At 43.6% G+C, this 23,814-nt stretch overlaps 2 protein-coding genes across 7 annotated transcripts in view; one reads left to right on the plus strand and one right to left on the minus strand.

Annotated features, from left to right (window-relative positions):
* YWHAE (tyrosine 3-monooxygenase/tryptophan 5-monooxygenase activation protein epsilon) lies at positions 1–21,636 on the plus strand. 2 transcript variants are annotated; one of them, XM_029961323.1, is made up of 7 exons: positions 1–98; positions 10,607–10,807; positions 15,264–15,370; positions 15,897–16,103; positions 16,847–16,983; positions 19,220–19,266; positions 20,701–21,636. In XM_029961323.1, exons 2-6 carry the CDS (start codon positions 10,610–10,612, stop codon positions 19,225–19,227), a joined length of 657 nt encoding a protein of 218 aa, XP_029817183.1. In that variant the 5' UTR covers positions 1–98; positions 10,607–10,609; the 3' UTR covers positions 19,228–19,266; positions 20,701–21,636. The 2 variants fall into 2 exon arrangements, with proteins under 2 accessions (XP_029817183.1, XP_029817182.1); XM_029961322.1 differs by lacking the exon at positions 19,220–19,266.
* Positions 21,637–22,197: 561 nt separating this feature from the next.
* The window catches only part of MYO1C (myosin IC), a 52,599-nt gene continuing 50,982 nt past the window's right edge, over positions 22,198–23,814 (minus strand). For all 5 annotated transcript variants that reach the window (XM_018076755.2, XM_018076756.2, XM_018076757.2 and 2 more), the window contains one exon: positions 22,198–23,675. In XM_018076755.2, the coding sequence (XP_017932244.1) occupies positions 23,649–23,675 (27 nt within the window). In that variant the 3' untranslated portion in view covers positions 22,198–23,648. The remainder of the gene's footprint in view (positions 23,676–23,814) is intronic.

A 23,814-nucleotide genomic window follows, 5' to 3' on the forward strand; every position in this document is an offset into this window, starting at 1 on the left:
GCGCGCGCCCCGCCGCCGCTCCGCCCGCAAGGACATGGACGTCGGGGAGGACCTTCGTCTATCAGGCCAAGTTGGCTGAGCAGGCTGAGCGCTACGATTGGTGAGCGCGCGGGCTCCGGAGGCCGTGCACGGCCAAGGGGATGAGGGAAGAGAGGAGCCGGCCACAAAATGGCGGCTGGGGCGGCGGGAGGGGGGGCAGGGGCGGGGGGGGGCAACAAAGGTCGACGGGGAGCGCCCCTGAGGGCCGTGAACCGGGGGATGGGCGGGCCCGCGGCGAGGGGGTGTCTCGGGCCGGGGCGGGCGGCCCCGGGCGGGGGCGGTGGGCAGGAGCCGGGTAATAAAATGGCGGCTTGCGAAAGGGCGAGTCCTAGGGTGGGCCGGGGAGCCGCCCCCCGCCTCGGGGGATGAGGACCCCACAAAGAGCCCCGCGTGCCCCTCGCGGCCTACGCGGGGTGCGGTGCGGCCGGGCCCGGCGCTTCCCCCGGCCGGGCCGCGCGTGGGCGAGGGCGGCTCGGCGCAGACAACGCCCATGGGGGGGGCCCGGCCCGCGGCCCCTCGCCCGCCGGGCTCCTCTGGGGTCCCGGGGGACGGGGCTGCGCCTCCTTCTCTGCCTTCAACCCCGGCTGGAGACCCCGCTGCCCCCGGCAAACCCAGAGAGAGCGAGCGCTCGCCCTGCAGGGATCGGGGACGTGATTCATTGCCCAAAGAAAACGCGTATGCTCTCATTATGTGGTAGAAATTATTACGGATCGTTTTACTTTTCCAGCACCTTCTTTTCATCCTTTTTCCCTTTCAAGCTTGTGCGCTGTGCCTGATCATTAAATATACCTGATCGTTTAATATCTGGGGAAAAATGGGTACAGGGGAGGAACTGGCAACCCTGGGTGGTGTCTCTTGGCCCAAAAATGTCTGTCTTGCAACTGTTCTTTTAAACATGGTTCCCTTGCATAGAATAGAAAGGGCCTTTAATTTTCTCGATGGTGTTACTCATCTGGGACTGTTACTTTGGCCCAAGAGCTATGATGTTCATTTAAAGTGAAATAAACACCCTTCCATATAGAAAGTGTGAATGCAGTTACACTTCATTTAGAGGTAGAAAGACACTCCAGATACTTTCTGTTCATAAATTTCATAGGCAACATGACCGAGGTTTCACCAAATGACAGATTTTTACTGAGTTATGCGTAGAAAACTTGTGATGACACCATCGCAGAACATCTGAAAAATGCACATTTTGGAGAGGAAAATAGAACCTACAACAAAAAGGAGGTCTAAGTAAGACTCTTTTAAGTTACAGTCCTGATAGGGAAATGTGGTAGAACAAATAATACCACTATATGAGAGCAGTCAGGCAGTTTCCACAATAACTGAAGGACTCACAGCAAAAAAAATACCCTTCCAAAACCCAGGTATTGGGGTACAGTGTGATTGACTCAGACAGAGGGACACATGCAGTTCCATATTCCACAGTAAGAGTGCAGGAGGGAAGGGTTCTCCACCTGGTATGGATGAGTCAGTGCAACTGGAAGTGTTGGCTTTGGTTTGAGTGGAAACCCAAGTTGGATGCTTGGCCAACATCCTGGAGAATTCATCATCCTTGGGAGCTCTTGAGGCATTACTGTGTTTCTGGGGTTTTCTTAAGTCAGCAGTAAATCAGTTCTGTAGAAGGTAATCAGACTCTCCCCCTTGGTACAGATCTGCAATGCAAACTTCCTGTCAACTAATAAAAATTGATTAGTAGGGATTATTGCCTTGGTGCAGCGTTTCCCTTGATGGACTTTTGGTTCCACCAGTGCTGTGAATGTTTGCTAAACAAGCTGCCTAGAGCAAAATGTAGACTCGTTCTGCTGTATTGCTTCTGAATGGTAATGAGACTTGTTACAGTTTAGGAGGGAGCACTAAACTTAAAGTTGCCTTGTTTAAATCACTGCTGTGGGTTTTAGACTTGCAGAGTTTTTAGGAATCAAGTTGGGTAAACATATTTACGGTGCACCCTCTAATTCTGCCAAGTCTGAATGCATCTTCACATTGCTCGTGTCCATGGCCTGGAAGAAAATGTACTGTAGATACTGTTTTATCATCTAATTCTGTGTTCTTGTTCAGCTGAAACAATTAAAAATTATTGGCATAATTTGTTCTTGTTTATATGAAATAATGCAGTTCTGCCAAGATCATAGCTGAATAATTCTGTGAACAAAATGGCTTGGGAAGCAGTATGGTAAAATGTAAGTTAAACTTCATTTTGCTCCTCAGTTCACACACAACCATGAGGTCACACTTACTAATTGACACATATAAAATGAGGTGATGGTAAGTACTGTCTACAAATATGTGGTAACACAAATCCCTTGGGTAATCTGAATGCGAGTTTGACAATTTTTTGTGCTTAACATTAGGTTGTGTCAAGTTCTGTGCCATCTTCTTTCTCCTGGAGACTAAGAGTGGTGGGTTGCTATTTATGTATAGCTCATGGCATTTATAGCAGCACTTATGGTGGGCATCCAACTGTGGCTTCTTTGGTGTTACTTACCTGACCTACTTAGGGAATTCATGAAGCCTTGGGAACTGCATTTGTGAATGGTTGGGAATCTAGTCTTGTATCTGTACTGTCCTCAGTGTGTTGGCCCAGATTAAGAGGGCAACTTTCTAGGTACTTTTGCAGTGTAAGTAGCACTTAAACCCTGATCTCTGGAGATAGTCAGACACCCAAATCTCTTAATATCTTCACAGATCTGCTTAGGCATGTCATGGCAAATCACAAAATGCCAGGAAGCTTAATTGTAGTACAGGAAGCTTTGTGAGAAATCTCACTCACTGCTATTCCTTCAAACATTGTCATTGGTAGAATAATATATAACTCTAAATGGTCTCCTTTTTTGGAAAACAATTGGAGTAAGTAAGATTGTGTTGGCTTGTGAAATTACCATCCTAACATTTGAGTTCTTCATATCGAGAGGATGGATCTGGATTGCTGTAGACTGCTGCTGAATGTTGAAACCTGAATGTTGAAACCTGTTCCTCGTTGCTGAAGCTGGGTAACATCTTTGTTTTAATCAGACTAAAAAAATTATATACTTTAAACAACTGCTTTGTACTGCAAGTCTTGAAGTACATGACTAAGGTGAGGTGAAATAGGTGGGGTTTTCTCCCCTGAAAACCAGATAATAGGTCAAAGTACAGGTAAGGAAAAAAACCCAACCCATCCATATTTGACAGATCTCTGGACTCCCAGTGCAGCACCCTATGTATTTATAAATTGTCTGTCAGGGAAATGTGTCTTTATTATGGGAGCAGTGTGTGCAGCAGTGGGTTCAAGTCAAGATTTGAACCCCTTTTAGAAAAATCTTCATAGTAGCAGTTTTTCAGCTTAGAGCTTAATGAAGAATCAATAAACTAAGTAAGAAACTAGACTTTAGGTTGTGTATTAATTTCAGTTTGCAGATGATTGGTCTGTGTCAACCAAATGTCAAGCACAATTAAGTTTTTTGGGTTTTCCCCCAGTTAATGTTCAGCACTTACCCTGTCTGTCAGAAGTCTTAGTGTTGTAGTGACGTGGGGTATGACTGTCTCTGGTTTGGGTAGATGTGAAATTGCTAAAAGGCAATCAAATCTCAGCATATCCCTAATAATTGTGGGAATCTAAGAGTTACATGGCCAAGACAGTGTTGGAGGAATAAGACTGTTAATTTTTTTGAGTGACACTTGTACATACTGGGACACAAATTGACTTGTGATGGTGAGGAGCTGTGTTGGGAGAGGGCCTTTGTCTGTAGTGGCCTTCTTGAACTTCCTGAGGTACCAAGTGCAACCAGAGGAGACAAAATTCTACAGTTGGATGGTTTGGTTCTCTACAAGGAGCCCAGAAGATGAATTGGTGTCCAGTTCACTGGGTACTTGTGTCAGAAGATGACTTAGTAGCAGAAATGTGTATGATGAGGCACAGTCTTTAGAGGTGAAATACTGGGGAAACCCTCTTTATTTACGTCGACAGCTCGAAGAGATTATAGTCATGACTTAGAAATGATGTTCTTGTTGCAAGAAGGACTTGTGGTGGTTCATAGGATTGATTATGTAGAACATCCCACAGTTGCTTGGATAACTTGGCCTTAACCTGCGTGTTTCTCCACGTGTGTGTGAAGGTCCAGGTGTATTTGTAGGACTGTGTTGCAGAGTCACAAAGTCACGTGGGGGAAATGTTTTGACTGCACCAGCTTTTACAAACTTCACACAAGGAATAGCAGCATAACCCTCTGCTTTGTCCACAAAATAATAATCAAAACCACTGTGCAGGTTGGGTATTATTTTGTATTTTTTTTCCTCCTAGCCTGTTGGTTGTCTTAACTTCTTGAAATCTACCTGTTAGGTTCTTTTATGCTCATTTGCATAGAGCTTGTACATGATGGTGAGTGTGAAATGCTTCTCATGTTTATTTGGGTTCTAGTCTGAGCCTTAGAACCAGTTCAGTTCTCTAAATGAAGAACAAGATTAATTTTTTTCCCTGAGTAGTTGTTGTCTGAGCTGGTGACCTGAATCAGCCAGTCGAGAGGTCAGAGGGGTGTTGAGCTGGCACGAGGGAATTGATAGGGATGGGGGGAAAGCCATCCAACCACTCACCTCCCTGTGAGCTGCAGGATGGGCTTAGCCATCCCTTAAGTCTTCCTTGCCAGATGCTGGATTTCTTAAGAGAACAGAAAAACCTTGTGCAGGCAATGTAATAGTGTTTAGAAGAAGAGTTCCTGATGGATGGAAGGATGAGACCTGCTTTCTCTTGGAACTCATCAAGCCCACTGATGCCAGGTGGAGGCCTGCAGTTTTGGGGAATGCAATCTGAGGGCATTAGTCTGCACAGTTACAGTCATCACTCTTTGAAGAAAACACCTTTGCCCCTATTTCTTCAGTTCCTTTTGTGTTTGTTCTTATTAGTTTGCTGCTACTACTGAGTCAGTACTCAATATTTGCTTCTGTTTTGCTGGATCACTTAGAAGTGTTAGTATGGATTCCAGCACAGATCCCTGTGTGATTCCACTGGTGGTCTTTCTCTGCTCTGAACTCTTCAGTCTTACATTCATACCCTGTTTCCTGTCTTTCAGCCAAGTGTTTATCCATGTGAGGACTTTCCTTCCTATCCCATGGCAGTTGAGTTCCTTAAAGAACCTTGGGTGAGGGACCTTGTCAAATGCCTTTGGGAAATCCAGGTAGACTATATCAATCATGTCTTCCTTGTCCATGTGCTTGACTCATTCAAAGCATTCCAGTAGATTTGTGAGGCATTACTTGAGTTTACAGAAGACCAAGTTCTACAGCATAATGTTTATGCATATACCCACTCATTCAGGGTATTTTTTGTAATTCCCTTTAACTTGACCCCTGGTGAGTGTCAGGTTAATGGTTTTATAGTTCCTGTTGAGTGTCTGGTGGAACCCTTCTCAGATTAACAGTGCTGGCCACTTTGCTGCTGCTGCTGGTAAAGACTTCACTGAGAGATTACAGTTTAGGGTCAGATACTTTGAGTTCTTGAGACTTGTTGCTGATCATCTTTTGTTCATTGCAAGAATGAACAAGTACAAGACTAATACTTGTATTAAGTCTTCTCTGAATACTGGTTATGGTGCATGATCATCTATGGTGGACACGTGGGAAGACTTCTTTTTTCTCCTGTGTTCATCACGTTCTCACAGCACACTGGATACTCAGCTTTTAGCTTTTGATATGCTGAAATAGATACTGGGCAGCAGCTTAGAAACTTGAAGAGCTCAGTCTGCTTTATTGCCCTTAGATAAGGGGAATAGAAAGCATTAAACTTAAAGCACAGCTTCCTTTTTCTGATGTTCTGCTGCTGCTTCTGAAGTCTTAATGGACAGTTAAGGTAGTGGTTCTGCTACTCTTCAGAAATATTTAAGAATTCTACCTTTTGGGTTCTCCTGAGCTTCATTTGATTTGACTGTGATGACCATCACGTCATCTCCATCCCATCTTTACTCAACACGTTCTTTTTCTGTTCTTATTTCAACCAGCTTTCTCACTTAAGTATTTCTTCTTTTGGAAGTGAAGCACACCACTGAGAGATTTTCTAGCTCTTGTTCCTGCTGGGGTAATGATGAACCAGGGTGTGGTGGCAAGGGATAGTTATTTCAGCAGTGAGGTTGAAGTAGATTCTGTATATGTTCGAAATCATGAGGAGGGGTTGTTCACTATATAGAATGAGATGCTTTGTAAAACAGTCTGACACTGTAGCATCTCCATTAGGGAGACCCAGGCACTGTGTGATGCCTCAGTTAGAGGTTGCAAAACTGTAGTTTTACCCCAACAAGTTCTCTTCAACGCATCAGCCTTTGTTTGGACCAGATGGTTTCTGCTACAAGCACAGATTTTGGTAGAACTATCAGATAGTGGTTATTCCTTTGATAGGGTCTGCTGTTTCTTGTTTTGCATCCTATATTAGGAAGGTTTTTAGTCTTTCCTCTAAATTTGTTGTACATCTTCCATTTCCATATTTCTTTACACAGGGACATTGTAGTTCCTTTTTTTTTTTTTTTTTGATTCTGCAGTTTGAGAAGCAACAAATACTTAGTTTCCCATCTGTCTCTGTTGGAGAGGCAGTCATTATTTTGTGACCTAGTAGGAGTCCTTATCAGCTGTGCCCTTTGTACAAATCCTGTAGCTTGGCTGCTGGTAAATGGTTTATCAAACGTGCTTCTCAACACTTGTAAACTTCCCCTTTACATTTTAGAGTAAGGCTTATTCTTAGTCTTTGACATTAAAACCCCAATCCCAGGCCAAGTACCTTGGGATTTTAAAAACCCCTTGTAGGTAGCTCTCAGTATGGGGGTGACCAGTGTCCAAACCCCTTATGCTTTACAAGCTGTGCATGTGTGTCCCTCCTGGTACTCAGCAGTGGCTGGAGAGGAGTCAGCAGTGTTTGCAGTGAGGAGCCAGCATTTTAATCATAGTAGCAGAATGAAGGAACTTTAAAAAAAATTGCATGGGCATTGTTTTAGTTTCGTAGTATCTTAGGCAGTTGTTTGGAGTCACAATCAAATGCCTTTTTCCAATAGAATATACAAATCTGATCAGACCAAATATCTGTTTATTGTGTTATTTCTTAACCAACAGCAAGTGCTTGGGGAAGGATATAAATCTAGGGCGAGTGTCATTCTCCAGAATATTCCCCTCTCCTTTCATGGTTTATACTTTTGGGATTTCCTGCTCTGGTGGTGGCATGATCTGACAGGAGCATAATAAGTCAACAGCCACAATCAACTGACAGGCTGGAACTCAACCACTTAAACTACAGTTTTGAATCTCCATAACACCACTTTCTCCATCGTGCAGTGTAAGCTGCTCCGGATTCTGTGTGCAGCGAGTTGTCATTACTGCAGTAATCCCTCTTACTGAAATGTAATCTCAGACTTGGGTTTTGTCTTGAATGGGCCCTCAGCTTTTCACCTCCTTGTGGAAACTTCCAGATAGGTAAAGCTGCACTTAAAATATAAAACATTTTTTCTCTTGGCAGGCATAGATGGCTTTGTTTTTCTAAAGAGTTAGTTTTCTGTTGGAGAAGATACAGATATGTTGTCCCCTTGCTTTTTTACTGCCAGAGTTCTTAAGATTATACATCAGGCTTAAACTTTCAGGGCTGGATTGTGGCTTTACTGTGGGAGGCCAAGGTATGTGCATAATATTATTTTATCTTGTTGAAATATCAGCCCAGAGTTTTGTATTGTAAGTAAAATTGTGCTCATTATTCAACTGGAAACCTTTCTCCAACAGCTTTGTGGGTATGCTGATAAATGTTTTCTCTTTGGGTAAGATGCTTGTTTATGGGTGGGATTCTAATCTGTGGTTGTGTAGTTAATTTAGGATTAAGATTTTGAGGAGAAGACCTTTCAGTTGCTTTTATCAGGAATTGCTTTTGTATTGAGAGGTTGTGTACCCAGTATGAGGAGTTGGTGAAGCTGGAGGGTTTTGTGCTTCAGCATAAATGAAGAAAACCTCAGGTGCTCCCCCCATCCCCCAGCATCTTGTTATCAGTGACTGTCACTTGGCAAAGAATATGTTTGACTTACTAACAAGTCAGTCATAAAAATGTTGGGGTGATAAGGTCTGGTTTATGACACCGGTAGTTCTGAGCAGGTGGCTGTTTTCCTTTGGCTCCATTGTTTCCATGGTTATGGTGGCTGTACAGGAGGGTAGTTAATGACCACCTTTGCAGAAGACTGAAGAGGTGGGGCAGGGCTAGTAGGTACTGACAGAGGTGCTTCTCGTGGATGTACCTCTGCTGCTGCTCAGCTTGTATTGGATTTGCCCCCCAGTGCCCAGGGGTGTTGGACCTTTGTTTCAAGATGTTTAGGCAAGTAATGGATCAAATCCTGCAGAAGCCAAGCCATATATTAGATCTGTAATGATAGGTTTGAATGTACTCTGAGGATCAGATACTCCTTTACAGGGAACAGCAAGTCCTGTGTATCATTTTTTCTTTTAAATTTCCACAGTAAACAAATTCCTCTACGAAAGAAGGAGACCTGTAGTAGAGTTGATAAAACATACCCATTTTTCCCCCAGTTGTTGCAATTTTCTGATGCAGTCAGATGATCTTGGAAGCTGTTATCACACATGTTTCTCAACCTCCACACTTCTGGACTAATTATTACATGTGTATCATTGTTTATTATATGAAACAGGTGTGAGTAGTTTTTTGTTCACTTCATTGAGAAGCAGGTTTTCTATAGAAGCACTGTAGTGCATCCAGTGGTATGACTAAAGTGCTCTGTAATTAATCCCAGTGCTTAAAACACAATAATATAAACTGTTTTAAAGAAGGGCAGGATCTTCTGTACCCTCTTGTGTTGCTCTGTGGTGTCAGAGTACAGGGTTGCAAGTGTCATTGAGAAAGTGTGGTGTTCTTCAGGAACCTGCAGGTTTCAGAGAAGGTTTTAGTGTTACTCAGTTTCTCTTGGCTTTCATAACTTCAGATTTGATGGGATCTTGGTTAGTTAAGCTTGCCACATATCTAAAACCATGTGTGTTTGATTAAAGTGTAATAATTAGACCAAAGATCTTCAGATTGGTGAAGATTCTGTGGAGAAGCAAAATCTACTGGTAGAAGTAGAGATTTTTTTTTTCCCCACTTCCATTGGGAGCCATTATAAAATTTTGTCCTGCACATGTGGAGACCTGCTGGAGACTGATAACGTTGTTCCTACCAGGGAGAAGATTGAGCCTACAGTCTCCATTGCTGGAATAGCTTATGCCTGTTTAGATTGTGATTTTGACACCTGAGGGGAAAAAATGACAGTTAAGCTTCATTAGTTTGCCATTGCTTGTGCTACCATGACACAGCAGAACACAAGGAGGCAAAATGATGGGAAGGATGATGAGTGAGCAAGGGAAATAGGCCACAGAACAGCAGGGCATCATGTTATGGGAGGCACAGCCTAATCACATGGTTGTACTTTTGGCAGAAGCAAAATGTGGCAGTGAAGTGTCCCTCTGTGCCTGGCAGGTAGTGGTGAAACAGTTGTTCTCTTGAGGAGGTGTGGTAGTTGGGGCTTAGTCTGGTTCATTGATGGTCATGTTTCCTGTCTGTGGGATTCCCACCAGCTCTGGAAGCTGGAAGGTGATTGAACTGGTGAATGAACTGAAGCCCTGGGTGGCAGGACAACACTGATCCCTGCATGTCTCATACTTGGCTCTCAGTGTATATTTAACACTACTTTTCTAATGTGTTCCAAGCAATCATAACATGGTTAGGTAAGGGAAGGATTATAACTTTCCTTAAGTAGTTCAGTCTTTTGTTTCCACAGGAGTGTAGGAAAGTATACTTGGTAATAATCGTTTTAACTTCAGGTTTAGAAGTCATTTCCAACAGGCTTGAAATATAAATATAAGTTAATTCATGTTTTGTGTAAGTGGCTGCTTGGCATGGGTAGATGTGTTTGTCTGGGTACCCTCAGGATTACTGTTTTGTTACTTCTCCAAGCACCAGATTTTTCTTTTGGAGGTTCCTCTTGCAACTTTGACTCTCTTCCCTATTAACAGTACTCATACTTCTCTACATCTGTTCAAGTCTGGATTTTATTTTTTTGTTAATTACCATGTTACACCATGTTCCAGTTGACAAACTGGTGGAGCATTCTGTGATTTTTCAGTTTATCCTGACAATGCCAAGAGCCAGGTTACATTTGCTCATGCTTTTCTCACTGTTCACTGCCTCCTCTGAAGCACTTTGAACAGAACACATTCCTGTAGGATTGTCCTGATAACTATTATGTGGAAAAATGTTCTTGCTCCTAAATCCTTTTTTCCTGTTAAAAAAGCAAACAAAACCCAAACCAAACCAAAGATCAAAAAAATAAAACCAAAAACTAAGTTAACTTTAAAGAATTTTGGGGGACTGTTGTCAAATGCCTTTAAATGAACATCAGATACTTCCTTTGTGTACGTGCTGATTGATTTGTTTGGAACACTCCGTGTAAAATTGAGGAGTAACTGTGATGAAAGGAGGAGGAAGCCTAATTTCATGAGCTGTCATTAACATCCAGCTTGTATTGAATGGTTTGAAAGATGCTTCAGCTGTGAGAATTAATTGCCTGACCTCTTCCTCCTAGAAATGGTTGAGTCAATGAAGAAAGTGGCTGGAATGGATGTGGAGTTGACAGTGGAAGAAAGGAACCTGCTTTCTGTTGCGTATAAAAACGTGATCGGAGCCAGGAGAGCTTCCTGGAGAATAATCAGCAGCATTGAACAGAAAGAAGAAAACAAAGGTGGAGAAGACAAATTAAAAATGATTCGGGAATATCGGCAAATGGTAAGATGGGGTTGGTCTGACAGCGCCGGGTCACTGAGTTACAGTCCAGCTCTGGTACCCTTGCCATGAACTGCCCTGGGGTTCAGATCGCCTGTGGGGTGGTGACCTGTGACAGGGTGACAGCCCTGAAAGGCTGGAGTTTATTCCTTATCTGGAGAATAAATATCCTTGGTGAAGGGGAGAGGTTGGGTGGTTTTGTGTAAACACTCTAAAGGGCATAGACTCAAAGAAGAGAGGGAGGGCTTTTCCCTCAGTGCATCAGCAGATCTGCCAAGAATATGAACTGTGCTTCCTCTTCCCTGCTTACTCAAGTGTGAGGCTGCACATACTCAGGAGGTCTTATTCTTTCCAACCTGACTTATCCCAAGCACCATTTATTTTTATTAACCCTGTCAAAGGAGGTGTTTGGCTGTTAAGCTTCCACTTCTGATAAAAGTTGCTTTGGATCATACAGTGACACTTTGTGCAGTTCCAGTTCTCTGTCCTACAAAGTTCAAAATCCGGACAGTTGAAAGGCCAGTTGAAGGATCTTCAGTGCTGTTCCTGGCTCCTTTACCTTCTCTCTTATTGCTCTGTGTTCCTGGGGGTGGTGGATGCTAAGATGTCCTGGTCATCTCAGCTGTGAAACTTGCACATGTAACAACCTCCAGGGCCTTACTGTTTTCTCTCTCTTGAGAGGGGGAAAAATTGATCCACATAACTTCATGGTGACTAGTCAGTGTGTGCAGCTTTACCTAAAATGGAGAACTTGGAGCAAGCTTTGGCTTCCACTGGTAAGGGCTAATGAAACCTTCAGCTATTAGAACAGGGAGTTGTTGTTTCCCTTCCCCCCTTCCCTAAGTGATGGTTTAGCATGGAGCAGGCATGCTCCCATACTATTCAGATCCCACACACTTCTGCAGAGACTTAATCTCCATTATTTGAGGACAAGTGCCTCCACGTGTTTCACATCTTCACTTCCAGAGAAACAGTGGAGTCTATTATATCACCTGGCACTGATTCATTTACCACCAATGGAAATGATGTTGGCTTGGAAATCTTCTCTCAGGAATGGCTCTGGACTACTTTCTGTTGACTCACAGGGTTTCTGTTGCTCCGTGGAATTGTTAAAGTTGTTAGTTTCTAATTTTACGCTGGCATGTTGATGGAATGAGACTCTGCCAGTTACATACAGTCCCAAATACCTTTTCTTGATGGATGTCTACAATCTTTCTAACAGAACATATAAAACAATAGCTGTCTAATGATTGTTTAAATTTGTCTCACACTGTGTGCTTCCAGGTTCTTTTGCACAAGATTTTGTGGGTGGTTTCTGTCTTCTGCCAAAGATCTTTTAATGGTAAAAAGACTTGGGTTTTTTTGTTTTGAAAGGACTTTAGAAATAGGCATTATTCTTTATAAACAGGACAAGGGCCATGCTGGACTAGGGTGCAAGAAATAGATGTCTGTAGTCCTTGAGGCATCAGGAGAGAGAGGCCACACTGAAGTGCAGTCACGCCAACAGTGTCTTCAGCTGTTAAATCCTTAAAGGGAACAGCTCTCACAGCTGCCTGAGGTGGAGGAGTGCAGTGAGAACTGGCATGTGGTTCTGTGCTGGAGGAACACTGGCTGTGTCTGCTCAGCTCCAGAGGGAGTTTTTCCAAGAGGCTTCTGAGTGTCGTCTGTAGCTGAAGACCATATTCTGTTAGGAGCTGCTGGGAGAACTTATTATGGGTTGGCATCTGCTGTAAGGAGAGTGTGAATGGCTTTGGTCTCCATCAGTATTTATAACTTAGCTCGTGGCTGATGTTTGGAGGGTTTTTTTGAGCTACCAGCCAGCCTGACTTGGGGCAGAGCTCAAGGGATGGTGTGTTGAGAGGGCAGGGCCAGACTGCTTTTTTATGAAGCATCAACCAGGCAACAGAGAGGTGGTGGAAGACACCAGGCTTTGCCTCTCCCCAAACCACTTCAGATAAATGTAGCAAAACACATCTGTAGCCATGTGCCCCTCCACTGGGGCTTGTGTTCTTCATCCTTGAGAGCATGAAGTGGTGTGTGGCTGCACACAGTGCAGTTCACTTCCTTGCAGTCAAACCAAACCCATTCCCATAGCATAGGACAGGTGTTCACCTTCCCCTTTCTGCCCTGGATTTGTGGCAGATGGGTGTTTCTAGTGCTCTAACTTAAGCCTGGGTTGTATTTTGGGGCACCTGTCAGGCTCTCTCCTCCATGCCCTCCTCTTAGAAAGGTTTGGCAATTAATAAGTTTGCTTATTTTATTTTGATCACCTGTGTTTTAGAAGCTTTTGTGTCTGCAGAGTTGAGAACTCAGCCTGGAATCTGATCAAGCTGGCAGTGGCACTGACATAAAGGCAGGCAGCGTGGATTGGGGCAGCTTCTGTGCACCCACTGGGGTGAGCAGTCCTTCCTTGCTGGTCAGATTCTGTAATCCCAGATGTCCTATTTGGAGCTGGAATGGTGATAGACCCTAAACCTGCCTGTTAGGAATGCTCTGAACAGGCTTAGTGTGGGCTCTTGTGCTGGTTTGCTGCTTGGCAGAGCTTGCTAAGCCACTCTGTCTAGAACAGATCCTTTTTGTACAAGAGCTTTTAGGGTTTTGTTATGGTTTCTTTTTTGTGTGTGTGTTTTGTTTTGTTCTTAATCAACTTGATTTGTATTAAATCTTTTTAAACTAAGCTTGGTGAGGACATTTACATTGCTCTGGACAGGAGCTGATCTCTGATAACTTGTGTGACTGATCCTTTAGGCAAAGCTGAAAAAAGCTCTGTCTGAGATGAAATAGAAGTTTGTACATGTATGGTTATTTAACTAAAGAGGATTAGAAACTGATTTAATTCTTTGCAGTTTTGCTGAAGATCTCTCTGCAAAAGAAGTCATTGAAAAAGAGGATCAAGAGGAAAGAAGTTTGCAGGAACTGACTGCTGGCCAAAGGTTTTATATTGTAGCCCAAGAATATATGAAGTAGATTCTTCTCAAGTGACCATATTTCAGCAACTTCCTTAAGCTTTTGTCACGTAACTCTTAAGTATAGCATCTGATTGTTCCTCTGAATGTCAGGGCATTCTGACATTGTTTGTACATGAAATTTGCTGTTGATTAATTTATCTAAAGGAACTTCTGCAAATCTGTTATTTCCTACAAATCCGTGTGTGTGTGTGTGCCAGTTTGGCGTTTATTTTGGATCTGTAATTTTAACACCTCTTTAGTAACACCTTTTTAGCTGGTGTGGTTACAAGCCCTGACAGTCTGGGAGCTGAATGGTGATAAAAGTATTACATGGCAAAAAAAATGCTTAAAGGAGGAAAGCAAACTGCTTGGGTGGGAGGACAGGAAGGGATGGTGGACTCAGTGGGGCTGCTCTTGTGAGCCAAGACATACAGTTTTTGATAGTTTCTTGTAATTTGAAAAATCTCTACTTTATATGAAATCAGCTTGAGCCAGTCTTCAGCTGTAGGTACGAAAGGTACTGTGAAATCATGAGACAACAGCAATAGGTGTCTGTCTGCACTCAACCAACCACTTCTACTGGAATGACATGGGAGGCTCAGGTTTTGGCAATATTGATGTCAGAGGATGGTTTTCAGCTTTTTTGGGTGTGTTTGGTTTCTTTGCTTTCAGGTACGAAACTCTCTGTGGTAAAACCTAACCTCATGCAACCCTTGCTTTATATTCGAAACTAGAAAAAAATGAAGGTGATGTGACTACATTTTCAATTCTGACTATTAAAATCCAGCATCTGTTTTTAAATAAGGCTTTATATACTGGTTTTTTGGCCACAGACCTCACTGGTAGAGTTGATGGTTTCTGCTTTTTCACTGAGTTGCTGCACTTTATCTTTTTCATTTGCCTCTGGAGTTCATTTTCATGTTGTACCTGACCTTCCTGTTTGCTGGCACATCTTTGTTCTGTTCTGATACTCCATGATTTTTGTCTTCAGGCTCTTCTGTCAGAGCTTTCCCTCCGAGTAGTCACTAGAAATCTGTTCTGAAGGTGCCATTTAACTCTGGGGTCTAATGGGGTTTAGCTGATTTGTGTTAATTACCTTCAAATTGTCCCCTTCACTGTTGCCACTTTGGGAGCAGCCTTCCAGGATCAAAAATGTAAGGAATTGAGTTGTGCAAGCCTTGCAGTAAGGAATTACATCCTGAGATGAACTTAATGCAGCAGTCTAGCAAGATGTCTTCTGGGGAATTCATAATTCCATCCTTGAGTTACACATTTCATCATCCATCAGTCCTTGCCTCTTGTGTGTGCCAGCTAATTGTGCAGAACTGTTTTGCTTAATGCACCTGTGGAGGAGCTGGATTTTATTTTTCTCCCTTTAGAAATTCCTCTTTGGAACTTTATGATGTTATCAATTTGATATTTTTGAAATAGCTCTTAGTCTTATGTGCTAACCTTGCCCCCTCTTTTAATTATGAATTAATTATGAATTGTGGTTTTATTTGCATTACTAGGTTGAGACTGAACTGAAGTTAATCTGTTGTGACATTCTGGATGTACTGGACAAACACCTCATTCCAGCAGCTAACACTGGCGAGTCCAAGGTTTTCTATTACAAAATGTAAGTATGTTCTTGTGAGGAACAGACCTCTTCCTGGGCCTGGAATAGAGACAAATGCAGGAGCTGTACATGTGTGTTCTGCCCACTCAACCACAGTACCTTCTAGAAAGAGGGCAGTGCAGTGTCTAACCAGTATCCCTTCTTGACTGCCATGTCCTCATCGTGTGGTTTTGGATAGATGATGATGTTTGGAATAATGCCATGAGGACTTAATGTAAACTGTTGTGCAGCTCTTAAAGGAAATTGCTGTTTCTTACATCTAACTGAGCTACTAATGTAGAAATCACATCCCTGCTTCAGTGTTTTCTGCTCTGCTCATGAAGAGAAGAAAACAAGGCAGACAGACAACTGTCATGTAGTGATGGTTTAAAATTCCCTCAGCTCCTAAGACAGTGTTGTCTAGACAGTAATTCAACAGCGGGTCCTTGGTGTGTGAATACATAAACATCAGCCTCAGAACGGAGCCGTTAATTTAGTGTCTGTGGGGAAATGAGGATTACTGACTTCCTGCTGCTTCTGTTTTCAGGAAGGGGGACTACCATAGGTATCTGGCTGAGTTTGCCACAGGAAATGACAGGAAGGAAGCTGCAGAGAATAGCTTGGTGGCTTACAAAGCTGCTAGTGATATTGCAATGACAGAACTCCCGCCAACACATCCCATCCGCTTAGGACTTGCGCTCAACTTCTCTGTATTCTACTATGAAATTCTTAATTCTCCTGATCGTGCCTGCAGGTATGTGGTGACTGGGAACATGGGGCAGTGTTGTGTGAATACCAAACAAGCCAGAAGCTGCTACTTGGGTAACTGCTTTTCCTCAGTGGGAACACTGGGCTGGCTTTCTTATGAGTCCAGACCCATGTGGCTGTGTGGGAGTAGATTTTGTATGAGAAGCAGAACAGTGATAACCTTGATTTGATCAGCTAATGGCAGTTCAGCAGCTTGCCAGGTTAACTCTGTGCATGCCCTTAATGTGCCAAAGGTGTGAGGTGGTTTAATTTACCCCTCTTCCCGTTGGCTATTGCTCAGGGTAGGAGGGATCCTGCTACTAATTCCTGTGAGCGTGTATTGAGTGACAGTGGCTCACCTGTCCACAGGGCTTTGGCTCATCTGAGCACAAAAGTGATGATTGAAACAAATACTGTTTGTCTTCTGTTCCTGTCACTGCAGGTTATGTATTACACTTCCTTTGAGCTTTTAGCAGACCTCTGTCAGGATCCAGAAATTTTTAATAAACCAATGTGCTTGAATAAAAAATTTCTTGAGCACACAAGGTGACTGGTTTTTAACATGGCAGATACTCAAATGAACATCTAAACACTGTTAAACAACACCAGAATTTGTGGAGGAGCTGTGGATGTCACACAGCCAGACTAGAGGATGGGTGTGCTGAGGCAAAGGCTTAACCTGTGTTAACTTGTGCTTCTGGATTCTGTTTAGAAATACTTGTTAATTCTGATTTTCTTCTGCCCTTACAGGTTGGCAAAAGCAGCTTTCGATGATGCTATTGCAGAACTGGATACACTGAGTGAAGAAAGCTATAAGGACTCTACACTTATCATGCAGTTGTTACGTGATAACCTGACACTATGGACTTCAGACATGCAGGGTGATGGTGAGTAAATCCTGCTCTGAAAGCTGCATCCCCCAACCTCTGCCCAGGACACAGAGCGTGGAAATGCAGATGGGTTTGATGATTTACTTCTGTCTTCCCTCAGAATTGACCCTCCTGCACTTCCGTCCTGCCTTAACACTGGCTGAGGTGATAGGGCTGACACTGGCTCCCCACCTGGCATCTGTGATTGTTCTGAAAGCAGTGACTTCATTGAATTCATTTTTTTCTTTCCTTGTCATGTTCATCTCTGGTTGTCATTCCAACCAGATGTGAACTTCCAGTGCAGGAGGAACCACTGCAGGTGATCTGGTTTCCCCCTTTTTCCAGGTCACTCTGTATTTCTGTTGGCATTTCAGTGGATGATTTGCTGCCATTATACTAATCACTCACCTTATGGCACTTTTGTATCTTTTATGAAGGATTAAGTACAAGGAAAAGAGAAGAAGGGTTTTGTAAAATACTTTGTTGCCATGGAAAAAAGAAAAGAGATTGGGGAAATGTGCTTTCTTTAATACTGCCAGAATGGCAGGTTGTGACTCAAAGTGGGCTATTGCCAGAGAAAATGCCAGATATATCCCCTACAGTGCCAGAGGGTGAGGCATGGATTGTTTCTGATTACTAAGATTTGATAGTATTTAAATTTGGGTGGGGTTTCTTGGGCATATTGAATGGGCTTTTTCAGCTCTTACACTTTCACTTGCAATGCTGAGTATAAATTTACTCATTTTAGGTTTTTTGAGTTACACCTTCTATTTCACTGATTACTGGAAATGAATTAAATATAAGCTCTATCTAGAAAGATGAAACTCAAGTTTACTTCTGCAAAAATCGTGTCCTGCAGACACAAGTGGAAAAAGCTGACTTTCTTTACTTTTACTTTGGCTGGGGAAAAAAAAAAATCAGTCCTGTTTAAACTATTTTGGGTACCCACAAATGCCCAGAGGTTTGAAACATCCCTGCTGAACTTCAGATAAATACAGGAGTGTCTTACATTTTTTGGTGAGGTGTCACTTGAAGCACAGTGGTGGCCACACAGCATTCCTGTGGGTACCCCATTGGTGCAGTGTCCATCTGAAAGCCGGTGCAGAATTTTTTAACTCTCTCCTGACTCCCTGTTTTTCTGCAGGGCCCGTGGATTTGAAGTGTTGTTACTCAGTAGCTTCTGGCTCTGCTCTTTGGGCTGTTGACAGAACTGGGAATACTGTAAATGTGGAGGATCTTGGCTCCTAATTTGTTCCACATCCCAGTGCTTAAGGCTCTTGCACAGGCCTTGTTTCAAGGCTGTGGGGTTATCTCATGGATGGATCCTGGAGGGATCTGTACAGACTCTCCTCTAAACACCTCAGGGGGTATTAGGTGCCTTCCTTGCTGTGGTTAGGCACTGGGAAAAAGAAATCTGTTTCCAATTCCCACAATTAAGATATGACCATATTTTTAGTGGAGCCAAATACCCTGGTGCTCTGTGGAACCATTTCAGTGCAGAATCAGGGCTGGGTCACTGTTTGAGACAGAAGCATTAGAACATCTTCCAAAAGCTCTTAGTTTGCCTGTGAGCTGGGTAATGTGTCTCGTGGATCTCTTATTTTGTAGAAGTTCCACAACATTATTATAAGGCTCTTTAGATTTTTGCAAAAAGAAATATAGATTGGAATTTCTTGCTTCATAATTAGCTCCACAACATAGAAAATAGACATTTTGGTTCTTTCTAAACTATTTCAGATTATCCTCATTGTTGGTTACAATGTGTGCCAGAAAGATGGTGATTACAAAATTACTGCAGAACTACTTAAAATTGGGGTGTAATTCTTCAGATCCCTCAAAAAAGTGTTTATGCAGAATGTTTAGACACAGGTGCAAAGTTAAGTTCCCTCATTTCCTCATGCCAGGCCAATATGCTCAGTGAGTGTGTTTAAACTGCTGCTTCCAGAACTCCATATTCCCAAAATGGGCAGAGCCTGTGAAGGATAAAGTCAGTAGTGGCACAGTTACCAGTTTCCCAAGGACTGGGGGAGACTGGAAAAGGGCTTTTCTTTCACCTTGAGCTTTTCCCTCTTTCCATTTCAGCTGTGCAGGTCGTAGGGAATGACTCTGTAGAACCAGGCCTTTCCCAGCTGCTGCCCTCCCCATCCCCTTTCCCGTAGCTTTTCCCTGGCACAGATGAGTGTTGAGTTGATTTCCACGCTTGTAACGTCGTCTCCATATGATTCCTGTTCTCCCCTTCTTTCCTGCTGTATAGATTCCTAAAGGAAAGTCCAACTGTTCATTTCCTAAAAACTCTACTTTGTAAGTGTCTGCCGTGGCTCCACGAGGTGCTCGGTGTCAGTGTCACTAACCGTGCCTGCCTCTGTCACTGCTCTGACCACGCTGTGGCCCTGCTGCCCCTCCAGGGCTGGCACCTGCCCGGGGCCCCTGTGCTTGACTGAGATCCAAAGTAACCCACACCTTTGGGAACTGAGCTGCAGAGCTGGGCATTAAGAATATTTGGGCATGAAAAGTACTTTCACCATGGCCTGTTTGAGGGGTATTTGCTTCAGTGCGTTGGTTAGAGCATGCTCAGATCTTTTAATCATCTTCCTGGGTTAGGGCTGTGCTTTCCTCTCTTAAATGATCTGTCACATAATATTGTCTGTAATGTTGTTGAATGTCAGATGTCCTGTGTTCCTAGGCCACCTCCTCTAAAATCTACCTTGTGTTGTACCTGGTGGTAATCCTGAATCTGGACATGCTCTGAGCAGGCATCCTGGTTATCTGCTGGAAGCCATTAGTCTCATTTGATTAGACTTTATTGCAAATCAAGTTTTTAATTGCTAGTTTCTGTTTATTGCCCTTGAGAGAGTACTACCTCTTGTGATTAAGTTTAAAGAAAACACTTTCTCAGTCTCTCCTATCAATTAACTGAGTTGTGCATGTGTTGTGGCACCAGCTGAAGTACCTGAAACTTTCCCTGTTGCATTAGAACTTTGGCCAAGCTGTGTGGAGGGTGTTGCATGGGGCTCACTGGGGCAGCTGGAGTGTCCTCAACTACAGGAGTCCTTGTGGACAGACCTCATCCCACTGCATGTCCCAGCCTGGTTGAATATGCCCAAACTGACTGTTTTTCAAGAGAAATTAACTTCCATTACATGTTTTTCTTTAATAACCTCATTTAAGGTTTCTTGTCATGTTGAAGTAGAGACATTTTCCATACCTTTGGTAATAACCTGCCATCAGTGGTACTGTGTAAAAGTACTTTGCTGTTGTTGAGACTTGAGTGGACTTGAGCAGAAAAAAGTCCTAATTTCTAAAACCTGTTTAGGTCTCATTTCTGTAGTGAGTGAGTAGATGTCCCTGGTGCTCTCTGGAGTAAAGATGAGGGTTTTGGGAAGGTGTTTCCCGATCCAAGGATGTTGATCCACAGCCCTTCTGATGATTTCTCATGGATCCAGCTCTTGCTCAGCAGGACTGATCACCTGTGTGGTGTCAGTTTTCAGCAGTGGTGGTTTTGTTTGTCCTCACAGTCCTTGTTCTGATGGCCTGAGCTGCAGTTCTGGGTGAGGTGTGGAGGTGATTACCAGGCTTAATTTCCATGGAAACGCTTCACTCCCGAACTGGCAGTGTTGGGTGTGAGAGTGAGTGTGTGCTTGCATGAAACTATTAATCTCTTGATGCTTGTTAAGCTTTTCTGCAGGTCTCCTTTGTGAAAGTTAACGTTTTCCTTACTTTTACCCACTTTTGTAGGTGAAGAACAGAATAAAGAAGCGCTGCAGGATGTGGAAGATGAAAACCAGTGAGACACAAAGGCCAACAAGAGAACCCATCTCTGACCACCCTTCCCTTTCCCCACAAAAACCCTCAGTGTCACTCTGAGAACCACCAAATCTGACTTTTACATTGGGTCTCAGAATTTAGGTTCCTGCCCTGTTGGGTTTCTTTATTTTTATTTTTTTTACACAGTTTAAAAGTTCTTAAAGGCAAGAGTGAATTTCTGTGGATTTTACTGGTGCCAGCTTTTAGGTTCTTTAAGACACTAACAGGACTGCATAAAGGCTCTTTCAGCATTACTGTATTGTGTTGCCAGCTGTGGTGACATTGCCATCAGCCCTGGAGGTGACACCTGAAGGCCCTTAGACTCGTAGGCAGAGATTTGTCCTGGCCAAGGCAGTGTGCATGTGGTGGCATCTTTCCTTTTTTTTTTTTTTTCTTTTTATAACTGTTTAAACTGAATTTTATACCAATGTTTCAACTTAATTGGGTATTTAGCTTGAAGTTACGAGGTTGCATTGGGACATACATTGTAGTGGTTTTACTGTATAAAAACAAAAAGTTTCCAAACTGCTGAAATGTTGCTGAAAAATCATGGTGCTGGTAACAGTTCAACAATCCGTGGCTGCTCATTCTTGCCTGTTCTTTACTCTCCCTCCAAGCAGGTTAGCATTGAAGGTGGCATTGATAAGCCTGCATGCGTGTTCAATATTTTTTCTTTCTCCCTCCCCTCTCCCCATCTCCCTTCGCTCGCTCAACCTCTTTTGTTCAGTATGTGTAACTTGAAGCTAATTTGTACTACTGGATATCTGACTGGAGCCACAGATACAGAATCTGTATTGTTCTTACTGAAACACAGCATGGAATTAACATTAAACTTAAATAAAACAAACCTAAATTAAAAATGCCAAATATTATTACGGCTTTCTTTTAGGTTTCAGTTGTTTTGGGAAGAGTAACTTTTGTTTGTTTTGTTACTCGTGGTAGGAACAGTTGGAGGGGGAGACAGAGCGAGCAGGGACAGCCTTGTTCTCTTCAGCCATGAGATAAGGAAGAGCTGGTCTGACGTGGGAGTGGTGCTGCTGTGGGAATAGCTCTGGGAACAGCCTGCAGGGCCCACCCTGAGCCAGCCTTTCCCTACCTAACTGTATAAAACCCATGAGCTGGTTGGTGCTTTCCACTCACCTGCTGTTACAGCACTCCTCATCCACTCCAGTTACCCTGTTTCTTTTTTCTCCATCTGTGTATCTTGCTGTCCATCCTGCTAAGCTGATGGAAATTCTAGTCCTAGAAAAGGACTGAAAAACAAAGTCCTAGAAACTTTTCTCTAGGAATAACCTGTGCCTTGTCCTGGACAGCAGCAGGACTGCTCTGTGTAGACAGATGGGCCCAAGAGCCAGAGGTGCAGCAGGGCTGGGGCAGAGCCTGCCCAGCAGAACAGGTGAGGAAACTTCAGAACCGAGACAAGGGGTGTTGGTTTTTTTGTAAAAATTTATTCGGTGTAGTCTGGAAGGGGCTATAGACCAGCATAGACAGCATTGTATGTACACACTGAGCACAGGACTGGGAATGGCCACAGCGGATCCGGCATTCCAGGCCTGACAGGGGCATCCTGTCAGGAACCAGAGCGGAGGAGCCGATGGTGGGTGAGAGGCAGCACATGGGGTTAGATCTCAGTCAGGGCTTGGCTGTAGCTGTTTGTGCTACTGAGTCAGGATAGAGGTGGAATGGGAAGGATTCCTAAGGCAAGTGGAGTGCAGGATGCACTGAGGTCTGGAGCTGTGGTGTGCAGGCAGCAGGAATCCCACACGGAGCTGTGCACCCTGTGGCCGTTTGGGTTTAAAGTGAAGGTGCTGAGGATGAACCTCTGCTGTGGTCTGAGCACTCCAGGTGTGTCCCTGGAGCTGGGGAGCAGCAGCAGGGCTGACCCAGCCCTCCCTCGTGAGGCAGCACTGAGGCATCGACATAAATACTGCGGGAACTCAAACTTCCAGTTATCGCTAAAAAGAAGAGGAAAAGCTGTTTTTCCTGAACGTGCTGCTCTGAGCTGGGTGGGGAAGGGCAGTGGTGACTCCCAGGCAGGAGGGAAAGCTTGTGCCCATCCCAGGGCCAAGGACTACAGGCCAGTCTGGAGACACACAAAGCAGTGGTAACCTCTGCAGTTTGTATTAGACTGTGTTTGTGTGGATATGAAAAATTCCTACGGTATAAAAATAGCAAGAAATGGGACAGCTGACTTCAAAAAAAGGTAAAAGTCTCTGGATCCAGATCAGTGAGGAAGTTGCATGATGGGTTTTTCAGGTTAATACCTTGTAACCATAAACTAAAAACAACAACAAAAAAAAATTCCAAATCTACATAAGTTTCCACATCAACTCCATCTCTCGTAGTGCATCTCATCCTCAGCTATAAAGTATTTACAGGTTTTACTCATTTACACAATATGGCTTCACTAAATTGTAACACAAAGCATTAAAACATCTCAGAGCAAAATTCTTCATAAAACATTCTGAATACAAAGTTTGGCATTTCATTGGTTTGGCTGAGAAAGCAGCAGAGTTACTTGTTTTCTGACTGTGCTTTTTTGGTGACGACAAGCACAGATTTTGGTCATTTCCATCGGGGCTTAAACTCTGTTAGCAGAGTCAGAGCTCCCTCTCCCTCAAAGCCCAGCTGAATGTCCCGAGCTGCGGCCGCTGCGTTGGACCCCGTGTTTGCCACTTGGGAAAGGAAGAGAAGAGAAGGCCTTTTGTTTGGGACTTTTGAGAGTAAGACAAAGCAGGATGTATTTTGTGGTGGTTCTGAAAGTGCAGGTCTTTGGTAACGATAAACAGAAAGAGCAAAGCGAGGAAGGGGGGGGTTGCTGGGAACAATGTTCAGCCAATTCCATGGAGGGAAAGGTCCTGGCACAGGGACACGTTTCATCATCGGGAATTCAAACGAGGAGCAACCTGCAGGAGAGGGATGGGTTAGAAAGTGCTCAAAACAAAGATGCTGCAACAGCTTCAGTTCCCAAACATCTTCAAGCTGAGGCTGTTCCAAGCAGCCTGTGGTCCTGATGGGAGCTCCCAGCTCTGACACTGGAAGGGG

The sequence above is a fragment of the Manacus vitellinus genome, unplaced genomic scaffold, assembly GCF_001715985.3.
Source record: "Manacus vitellinus isolate BGI_N305 unplaced genomic scaffold, ASM171598v3 scaffold_32_pilon, whole genome shotgun sequence".
Classification (NCBI taxonomy): domain Eukaryota; kingdom Metazoa; phylum Chordata; class Aves; order Passeriformes; family Pipridae; genus Manacus; species Manacus vitellinus.

Bases quoted from the DNA above. Each gene is read 5' to 3' on its own strand.
- YWHAE (XM_029961322.1), top strand. From the start codon at position 10,610: ATGGTTGAGTCAATGAAGAAAGTGGCTGGAATGGATGTGGAGTTGACA. The intron at 15,371-15,896 runs GTAAGTATGTTC...TTCTGTTTTCAG, and splicing joins AAGGTTTTCTATTACAAAAT to GAAGGGGGACTACCATAGGT. The intron at 16,984-20,700 runs GTGAGTAAATCC...CCACTTTTGTAG, and splicing joins TTCAGACATGCAGGGTGATG to GTGAAGAACAGAATAAAGAA.